This window comes from Prunus dulcis, chromosome 1 (assembly GCF_902201215.1).
Source record: "Prunus dulcis chromosome 1, ALMONDv2, whole genome shotgun sequence".
In the NCBI taxonomy this organism is placed as follows: Eukaryota; Viridiplantae; Streptophyta; class Magnoliopsida; order Rosales; family Rosaceae; genus Prunus; species Prunus dulcis.
Window position 1 is genome coordinate 6964996 of NC_047650.1, and position 10834 is coordinate 6975829.

General features: G+C 35.0%; 1 protein-coding gene across 2 annotated transcripts; it reads right to left on the reverse strand.

Moving 5' to 3' along the window:
- Nucleotides 1-7050: 7050 nt before the first annotated feature.
- LOC117635862 (protein DETOXIFICATION 16-like) lies at nt 7051-10548 on the reverse strand. 2 transcript variants are annotated; one of them, XM_034370243.1, is made up of 8 exons: nt 10140-10548; nt 8770-9314; nt 8526-8612; nt 8355-8411; nt 8016-8254; nt 7626-7744; nt 7428-7514; nt 7051-7345 (listed from the first exon to the last, which is right to left on the reverse strand). In XM_034370243.1, the coding sequence occupies exons 1-8, from the start codon at nt 10416-10418 to the stop codon at nt 7289-7291; spliced, it is 1470 nt and encodes a 489-aa protein (XP_034226134.1). In that variant the 5' UTR covers nt 10419-10548; the 3' UTR covers nt 7051-7288. The 2 variants fall into 2 exon arrangements, with proteins under 2 accessions (XP_034226134.1, XP_034226142.1); XM_034370251.1 differs by having other exon boundaries at nt 10247-10353.
- Nucleotides 10549-10834: the final 286 nt, after the last annotated feature.

The window sequence follows — 10834 nt, forward strand, 5'->3', positions numbered from 1 at the left end:
CAGCCAATTTAGCCCTCATATTAAATTTATTCCCTAATTTTGACCATACCGTAAATGTTTTCTCAATTCCATCCAAATACCGGTCAAATATAAGGGAAAATTTGATATTTTACATTGTATAATATTAAGAAAAATAAGAAAAATGCCCCCCACCCTCGATTTCTTTTCCCCCACCCCCCACCGATTTCTTCTCCCTCCATTTCCCACCCACAACCACCACCCACAGACCCATCCCCCCACCTACAGAAACTAGGATCCCCCTCCCCCTTGATTTCTTTCTCCCCCATTCTCCAACAAACCCCTTCCCTTTATTCCAATCCCTCCAACCCCGCAGAACTTAGAACGATCGCCCCTTACCTTCGATTTCTTCTCCCCCCAATTTCCAAGCCACCACTAACAGACCTCTCCCCCCCTCCTCCCACCCTCTACCTGCAAAAACCAAAATCCCCTCTCCCGACCCCCGATTTATTTCTCCCCCATTCGAGCTCTTTGAAGAACTAGAGAAAAAAAAAAAATCAGTTTTTAATTCAACAGTGAAGCATATGCTTAACATGGTAATTTTTTAACAAAGATTTTTATGGAGATTGCCAAAAACTAACCGTGAGAGGTAAATTGGAGATAAAATTTAGTATAAGGGCTAAATTGACAAGAAAAAAAGTTTTGAGATGAGATTTTGACAAGCATGATAGTTCAAGGTGTTCTTTCCGCAGATAACCCTATATAAATTGGGAATTGAAACGTTGCTGGCAATTATTTATAGCAAGTGTGGAGGCCCATTATTTTTTGATGGACTTGGGAAAGGTAGATTTTGAACTTGAAATCTTTATTTTTCTTTTTCAGTAAAAAAATTGAGATTTCTTTCAATATTAGAAAACCGATGTATCATTATACTCTAGTTAGTAAAATATAGAATGGGAAAAGTACAAATAAAATACGTACGTGTTTTATTTGAAAATTTTCTGCAAGATACAACTGAAAAGTTCAGCCACTATATAATATTTTAATATTTATTATTATTTTTCAATACTATGTAAAAAACACGTATGTAATAGGTGAATTTTATATGTATTATTCAAAATATATACACACGTGTATTGTGTATCTATATCTATATATATATTTTAAAGTGTATTTTACCGAGTCTTTAAGGCGTGTATGGAAAACAAAAATATTATTAAAAAAATACGTATGTACTTGTATAATACGAGCATTAAAAGGGAAAATACTCACTAGGCATTAGACTAAGAATCCCACCATAAAAATTTATGTAATATTAAAAATTGACTGCCTCATCATGTGGTAATAAATGTACTTCTTCGAGCATTTTCCATTATTTAGTAGTGTTATTTAGTGATGTAAAATTTGTAAACCAAAAAAGAATAAGCTATTTAACATTTAATATGTATTGTTGAAAGTACATTACTCCAATAGTAAAAATGTGGATATTCATCCTCTCCTCTGTATATGCATATTCGTCTAATAGACTATGTGCCAACTAGATAACAATATCAAGGTTTTTTTTTTTTTTTTGGTATTTTTTAAAAAAAAAATCTATGTAAGTGTATAACATCACGTGACATATTCTTATTGAACTCATAAATCACGTGGCATACTCTTATTATCGTCACATATAATAATTTCTCTGTTTCCATTGAAGCACAGAATTTAATACTTATATATATCCCCTTGCTAAATTTGCCATTTTTTTTGGTCAAAATTTTGCAATTTTCTTCTTTTTTTTTATCAAAATTTTCTTCTTTTTTTTTTGTCAAAATTTTCTTCTTTTACAAGAATTGGTGGAATACAGTTGGTTCACGTGAGTTATTAAAACAAATGAATTATGTTTTGAAGGATAGCATCCACAGAGATAACTTTGTCTTTTCCTCTGTTTGAAATTGGAAGGTCCTTAAAATTGATTTTCATTTGAAGTGCACTCAAAATTGGTGGCTTTCATTGAAAATTCATCTGTATGTGGAATCCAGCCTTAGTGATGTCAACATCTTGTTTCAGTCATGCACAGGGTCTAAAATATCGAGAGTTTTGGAAATTCAGTGATTCAAAAATATGGATATATTAATGAAATTATCTAGAAAAATGACCAAAATGGAAAATTAAAAGTTCACAAGAACCAATGTTGGGACCCAAAACCTAATTTAGAAAAGGAGGTAAGGAAATAGCAATTGGAAATAAAAGGAAGATGTTAAAAAAAATAACGCACACTTGTACTAGAATAATATAGAAAGGTCTTGAATAAAATAAAAAAATCTAAAAAAATTAAGAAAAGATGACAAGTCAAATTTGAACTCTATATTAAAAACATCCTATTAATTATATAATGTATTGTAACAAGACAATTCTAGATTTATATTATAACTAATGGCCGGAAAACACTTTGGAAGTCGGTTACTATGCAATAACCGACTCGACTAGATATTTGCTAAGTTGGAAGTCGGTTTAGCTACTCTATATATATAGCTAGCAGCCCAATTATATTCAAGTAAGAAATAAAAATATTTTGTTACTCTTTTCAAAGTTTTCCTTTCTAAGTCAAGTTATTGTTCTAAACACTATTAACTATTTTCTAAACCTCTTCTTTCTTAAACTAACAGTAGTATTAGAGCTTGATCTGATCAATTTTGGGCATTGGTTCACTAGTCCTCCATCAAGTCTACCACTAGCCAAAATTCTGACCCTCTTCCTATTTTCACAAGAGAAAACTATGACTTCTGGAGTATTAAAATAAAGACCTATTTTATATCTCAAGATTTATGGGGCATAGTTGATAATGGTTTCAATAATCTAGAAAATCCAACCGTGAAACATTTGAGGCAACTGAAGAAAGATCAACAAAAAGATGCAAAGGCCTTATATGCCCTGTAACAAGTCTTGCATGATACGATTTTTCCAAGAATCATGGGAGCCACAACTGAAAGGGAACCATGGAATACCTTAAAGGAGGAATTTCAAGGTAATGCCAAGGTACACGCAGTTAAACTACAAACTTTGAGAAGAGAGTTTGAAAACATTAAAATGAAGGATTCTAAGAACATACAAGACTATTATGCTAAAATAAAAATAAAAATTAATCAATTGAGAGCCTATGGAGAAAATATTAATGATTCAAGAATTGTAGAAAAAAATACTTATAAGTCTTCTTGATAAGTATGATCCTTTAGTTATTGCAATTGAACAAACAAAAGATCTAACTAGTCTGTCAGTGACAGAACTAATGGGCTCTCTTGAAGTTTATGAGAAAAGACTGAGTAGGGGAAATGAAAATTCAGTTGAAAGCGCCTTTTAGTCAAAACTAAATTAAGGTCTCAGAAAACTAAAGAAGGGGAAAGGAAAATTGGAGAAAGTTCTAGAAGAGAAAATTATAAATCCAATAAGAATTGGGGAAATAAAAAAGAAATAAATGAAAGAAAAAACTATCCTCCTTGCGGGGTGTGTAAAAATACAAACCACCTAGAAAAATATTGTTGGTTCCGTGGCAAGCCCAAATGTCGAAATTGTAAAAAATTTGGGCACATAGAAAAAGATTGTCGAACGAAGAACTATCAAGCCAATTACTCTGAAAAAAGTGAGAAGAATGAGCATGTGTTTTGTGCTCATCAAGCCACACCAGAAGGAACCAACAAGAAATGGTATATTGACAGCAGCTATAGTATCACATGACTGGAGATGAAAGCATCTTCTCCAACATAGACAAGTCCGTAAAATCCCAAGTAAAACTAGGAAATGGAACATTGGTAGAGACAAAAGGAAAAGGTACAATCTCTATCCAAACTAATAAAGGAACTAAATATATAAAAGATGTTCTACTGGTACCTAGCTTGGAGCATAATCTATTAAGTGTTGGAAAAATGATTGAAAATGGATACTCTTTGCACTTTTCTAGAGAAACCTGCACAATATTCGATAAAAGAACTAAAAATCACATAATAACAAAAGTAAGGATGGAAAATATAAGTTTTCCTATCCAATGGCAACTTGTAAAAGCCATAGCCATGAAAGCAGAAGTAGAAGATTCATGGTTATGGTATAGAAGATTTGGCCACTTTAATTTTTATGCACTAAAAACTCTTTATCAAAAGAATATCATGATAGACCTTCCAAACATAAAAGAGATCCATGATGTCTGTGAAGGTTGCCAACTTGGCAAACAACATCGGCAAGCATTTCCATCTGTAAAGGCTTGGAGAGCTAAGGCCTTGTTGGAGCTTGTTCACATAGACGTATGTGGACCCATGAGGACTCCATCTCTTGATAACAATAGGTACTTTATCCTGTTTATAGATGACTATACTAGAATGATGTGGGTTTATTTTCTACGAGAAAGATCAGAAGTATTTAATATCTTCAAAAAATTCAAAACCCATGTCGAAAAACAAAGTGGCCACTATATTAAAGCTCTAAGAAGTGAGAGAGGAAAAGAATATACCTATAAAGAATTCAACAAATTTTGTGAAGATGAAGGAGTACAACATCAACTAATAGTTGGCTATGCTCCTGAACAAAATGAAGTCTCAGAAAGAAAAAATAGAACTATCCATGGAGATGGCAAAATCCATGATATTTGAAAAAGGCTTGCCAAACACATTCTGGGCAGAAGCTGTGTATACAACAATACACTTGCTAAATAGATGCCCAACAAAAGCTTTACAAAATAAGACTCCTATTGAGGCTTGGAGCAATATAAAGCCATTAGCAAAGCATCTCAAAGTATTTGGATGCATTTGCTATGTGCACATTCCTAAAGAGAAAAGACACAAGCTAGAAGAAAAATATGAAGTTGGCATATTCCTAGGTTCCAGTTCTCAATCTAAAGGCTATCGAATCTACAATCCCAAAACTAAGAAGTTCATGATAAGCTGAGATGTTGAGTTTGATGAATTGGCGTCATGGAATTGGCATAAGAGGAAGAAAATGTTGAAAGGAAAAGTGTTAATATAACACAACCATACAGAGAGGAAACTGAAGAAACTCCGGGTATGATTCCTCAACCTACAACTCCTCCAGCCATACAACATGAAGGCCCTCTAGAACCAGAACAAAGAATAGATCACTCCAAGATATATATGAAACTTGCAACTTCATTACTATAGAACCAGAAAGTTTTGAAGCTGCAGTAAAAGAAGAAATCTGGAGAAAAGCTATGGAAGAAGAAATTAAAACAATTGAGAAAACCAAAACATGGGAACTCATTGATCGCCCAAAAGACAGAGATCATTGGGGTTAAATGGGTCTATAAGACCAAATTTAATCATGATGGATCAATACAAAAGCATAAGGCAAGGCTAGTAGCTAAAGGCTACTCGCAGCAGTCGGACATAGATTATAACGAGACATTTGCACCAGTTGCATGACTTGATACTATAAGAGCACTGGTAGCATTAGCAGCTCAAAAGAAATGGAGAATTTATCAGTTAGATGTAAAGTCTGCATTTCTAAAGGGAGAGCTCGAAGAAGAAATATATGTGGAGCAACAACAAGGATATATTGAGCAAGGAGGAGAAGATAAAGCACTTAAGCTAAGAAAGCTTTGTACGGACTCAAGCAAGCGCCACGAGCTTGGAACAGCCGGATAGACAAATACTTCATCAACGCAGGCTTCAGGAGGAGCAAAAGCGAGCCTACTCTCTACACCAAAACTCAAGGTAAGTCATTTATCTTGATCGTCTCTCTATATGTGGATGACCTCAATTACACAGGAAACAATGAAGAAATAATTAAAGAGTTAAAAAAAGATATGATGAAAACATTTGAGATGAGTGACCTTAGGTTGATGCACTATTTTTTGGGCATTGAAATAAACCAAGAAGAATATGGAATCTTCATATGCCAGAAAAAGTACATTGAGAATCTTTTGAAAAAGTTCAAAATGTACGAGTGCAAGACTGCTGCTACTCCACTTATCACCAATGAGAAATTAAGAAAGGAAGATGGATCAAGAAAAGCTAATGAATCAGTTTATAGAAGTCTCATTGGGAGCTTACTATACTTAACATCAACAAGACCTGACATCATGTATGCGACGAGCTTACTATAAAGATTTAGGCAAAATCCAAGTCAAATACACTATGGAGCAGCAAAGAGAATATTAAGATACTTGCAAGGCACAATTGACTGTTGCATATGGTATAAGCCCACTACATATCCAAGACTATTTGGCTACACAGATAGTGATTGGGCTGGATCAGTGAATGACATGAAAAGTACATCAGGCTATACATTTACAATTGGATAAGGAATATTTTCATGGTCATCAAAGAAACAAGAGACTGTGGCTGAATCATCAGCAGAAGCCGAGTACATAGCAACAGCAAGTTTAGAATGTCAAGCTATTTGGCTTAGAAGAATATTTGAAGATATGGGAGAATGCCAACCAGAAGCTACTGAAATATTTGGCGACAATAAATCTGCTGTAGCAATGGCAAAGAATCCAATGTTCCACAGCAGGACAAAGCATATCGTCATCAAGCATCACTTTTTACGAGAAGTCTCAACAAACAAAGAAACTAAGCTCAAGTATTACAAGACAGAGGAGCAGATTGCAGACATCCTCACTAAGGCACTTCCAAGACAAAAATTCGAACTGCTATAAAACATGCTTGGAGTAACACAAATGTGCATTAAGGAGGAGTGTTAAAAAAAATAATGCACACTTGTACTAGAATAATATAGAAAGGTCTTGAATAATATAGAAAAGTCTTGAATAAAATAGAAACATTGAGAAAAGATGACAATTCAAATTTGAACTATACACTAGAAATATCCTATTAATTATATAATGTATTATAACTATATAATTCTAGATTTATATTATAACTAGCGGCTGGAAAACACTTTGGAAGTCGGTTACTATGCAATAACCGACTTGACTAGATATTTACCAAGTTGAAAGTCAGTTTAGCTAAAGCCTTGTATCCATCTTATTTCAATCAATAAAAATAAAAATATTTTGTTACTCTTTCAAAAGTTTTCTTTTCTAAGTTAAGTTATTGTCCTAAACACTATCAACCATTTTCCAAACCTCTTCTCTCTTTAAACTAACAGAAGAAAACAACTTTTTCATTTCATGCCTTTCTCAGAAACAACGAGAAGGATATATACAGACTATCAAATGCCGGATGGACACAGGCCAGCTAGATGACAACTAAAGGAACACTGCTAGCCTTTATTCTTAATGGAAATAGATAGGTTATAAACTAGTGATAGGGTCCTAACAACCAACTTGAAGATGCCAACCTAACAACTTAATATGATCATCACTTCTGCACCTGTTTTGCTACGACACATTGGCCGCGGTCTTTGTGTCGTACACTCTATCAGATGCTTTCTTCACCTACAAAAGAAATGAAAAATCGAGCATAAGATGAATGTAACAGAGATTGATACATGAAACCTAGCATGACAAAGTAGTTTACTTCTTTCTCCCAATCTGTGCGTGTGATTATGATTGCAAGAAATAGTGTCTGGGAAAATAGAGCGACAGTAATTCCGGTCCAAAGACCCTGCAAAAACATGTTAATCTGATATCAATGTAATGGTCCTGAAAGATTCAGACGTGCAACAAGAGGGAGGGGACTTGAAAAAATAGCAGTACAAGGACTAATATATATCACCTTCCCTCCAAGGTGCAGGACAAAAGCTAATACAACTGCAGTTGGGATGCCAAGAAGATAGTAAGCTCCCAGATTAACATATGCCCCAATCTTTTGTTGTCCACTTCCTCTTATGACACCTGCAATTGTAAATTCAAACCACTTATTTTCATCAAATCTGCTATAAAAAATCTTCCCTGAAATGAGAAACCACGGCATACGGGTACTATTCAATCCCACAGTTTGATCATATGAGTTGAATAAAACCTTTTTATTATCTTTTGTTCTGTTGACTTCAGTTTTAGCTACAGGTTATGCCAGGTATCGCATAAAGGTTTGCAAATCCAGAATAAGAAGAGAAAAAAAAATTCTATTGTTATGAGAGAGGAAATGGTGAAAAACTGCAGAAACCTGAAAGCACAGACTGAAGTCCATCAAAAAAGTGGGATATTGCAACCAAAATCAACATTTCTCCAACATAATTCACAACTTCTATTTCTTTGCTGTAACAGTAGCCCCAAACTTTTCGACCCAAAATGAGGACAGTGCCAATCAAAATGCCTTCAAGAATCACAATGCAGAGTGCAACACGTACTGCTAGAACTGCGAGTCGCGGTTTCCCAGCACCCAATTGATTGGAGACCCTTGTGCTGTTATATAGAAGTAAATAACAGAAAGAATTCTTGAGACAAAATGTGCAAAAACAGGAACATACAAAACTTAGATGTAGATTTAGAGTCTTAGACTCACCTTGCTGCACCACTGAATGCCATGGGAATCATGAAAACCATTGAGCATGTGTTAAGGCTGCAAACGTGTCAAAGCCGGTTAGTAATATCTTTTTCTGCTTCATCTGCTTCATCTTCACTAGCTAGAAATATGAAAACACTCTCTTTTTAAGCTTAGTACAAATGCAGACACCTGATTGACAGGACTGAGGTTTCAAGCTTTGGATTAGGAAGAAAACCAGATAGGAGGACCATCATTTCGAATGACCAGATTTCTAAGCTGTCACAGACATAAAACCAACAAACAACTGTTAGTAAGTGCCAGCATTTCGAAATCTAAAATACATCGAAAGATGTCGAATTTTTTTATTTCGGTTTCCCACTGTCTTTTAACCCTCTAATATTACAATAGTATTAGTGAAACAACTAAAGGTTACCTGATCATTACAGCTGAAGGAACAGAGAGTTTGACAAAATTGAGAATTCCATGGAACGCATCCTTTGAGAACCCAGTCCATGTGTGCTTGCAGGAGGGAGAGACTCTGACATAAAAAACCAATGTCAACGCGGAGATCCAATACGAGATGGAGTTTGCCACTGCAGCACCTGTATATCCAAGGCTAGTCTTGTATACCAAAACCCCGCAGACAATCAAGTGCAACAGTGTTGCAATGCCTGTGCTAACAATCATGGGAACCACATTGTTTTGACTTTGCAAAAATTTGGAGTGGCATTGGTTGACTGCATAAGCGAAGAGGCATGGTATCAGGAAACGAGCGTAACTTCCAGCAGCAGCTGCTATTTCTGGATCTTGACCCAAGAACTCAAGAATATGACCAGCATTGAACCATATAATTGAAAGAGGAATGCAGACCAGCAGAAGAACAAGCATTGCTCTCTGTAAGTGTATGCCAAGCATATGATACTGTTTTGCTCCATAGGACTGGCCACAGAAGGTGTCTAATGCAAAGCTCATTCCTATCTGTTCAACAAATTAAGATTAAAATGAGGACTGTTATATCATCATTGGTTCAAACACATCAAGCATCACAATTTACATACATCATATACTATATATATACATATATATTCCGTTGAGGGATCCCTCAAATAAGCTTATGTGAGGGACACCCTTGTAGGGCCCACTCCATATTGTATTTCACTAATCCAAACCGTGTATTTGTAGATATTCTTACAAAGATCATCTCTATAAAAAAATCACTTGAATCCGATATCACTTAACCATTCAATTAAATTATTGAAATTTAAGTACTTTCTTAAAGCATCTTGTTCATTGATTTTGTTGGTCTCAATTAGATGCCTTAATAATTTTTAATTTGTGTGATTTTTTGCAAGAATGATCTATGAATGAAGACTTGAATTGGATCATTGAAAAAAAAAATTCGTAGAATACCCTAAAGCGGACTGTATATATATACATATATATCACAAATTAGGCAATCAAAATTAAGGAGGAACTCAATAAGGGGCTTGTAGCTCAAGTGGTTAAAAGTATTCATCCCTGCATGCGCCGTCCTGTGAACGAATCTCCCTCCCCCAATATCTCATGTATAAAAAACAAATGAAGGGGGAAAAACTAAAAGTATTTATTTTCTCTTCTTTTTTTTCAGAATGAAAAGTACTAGGCTGCCTCTCTATTAGATTTCACAGTGGTCTTAATCTCTCTGTCTCTCTATTTTGTCTGAGTCTTGAGAGTATAAGCCTTTTATGGTGTAGTTTTATCTACTACAATGAATTATCCTATAAATTACTAAGGCATATGAAATAAGAAAAGAAGCCATCTTACAATCAAGCTCAAACCAGTCACTGTAGCAAATGAAGTGGCCATGGAAGCCCCTGCAAGTGCCAGCTCTCCAAGATGGCCAACATACATAACTGAAATCACCTGCATACCAAAGAGCAAGAAATTTGATGACACAAGTGGCCCTGCTAAAGACAGCTGCTTCTTCACCTCCTTGATAATCTCATCTTTGGTTAGTTTTCCCTTTGTTGTTTGTGATTCATGTTCTTGAGGAGCTGGAAGCAAGGGAGATTCAAGACCAGCTGCTTGTTCTTCGGCATCCATTTTCTGTTTTTCCCTCTTTGAAAAGAAAGAGCGGATGGCATCAACTTTATGGAGAGAGAGTTATATACGATCAAGCCACGACAAGTTTTGAATTCTTTTGGGAACTGTGGAGAGAGAGAGAGATGATTAAATGGGAATTCAAACGTTGCGGCCAATTATTTAGAAGTAGGGCCATTGTTTTTTTTTAAATTCTATACAAGCAATACTGGGGTAAGGGGAATCGAACTCCAAAACTTAGGTGAATGGGTAAATATTTTTAACTATTTGAGCTAAAATCATCTTGCAAGAACCATTTTTCTTTGATATGTGAGAGAAATTTGAACTTAAAATATCTCTCTCTCTATAATTTACTTGAATTTTCTTTTAAAGTTGGGGAAAGAGATATACCCTTGGACCAAGAATATAACCCAGTGATA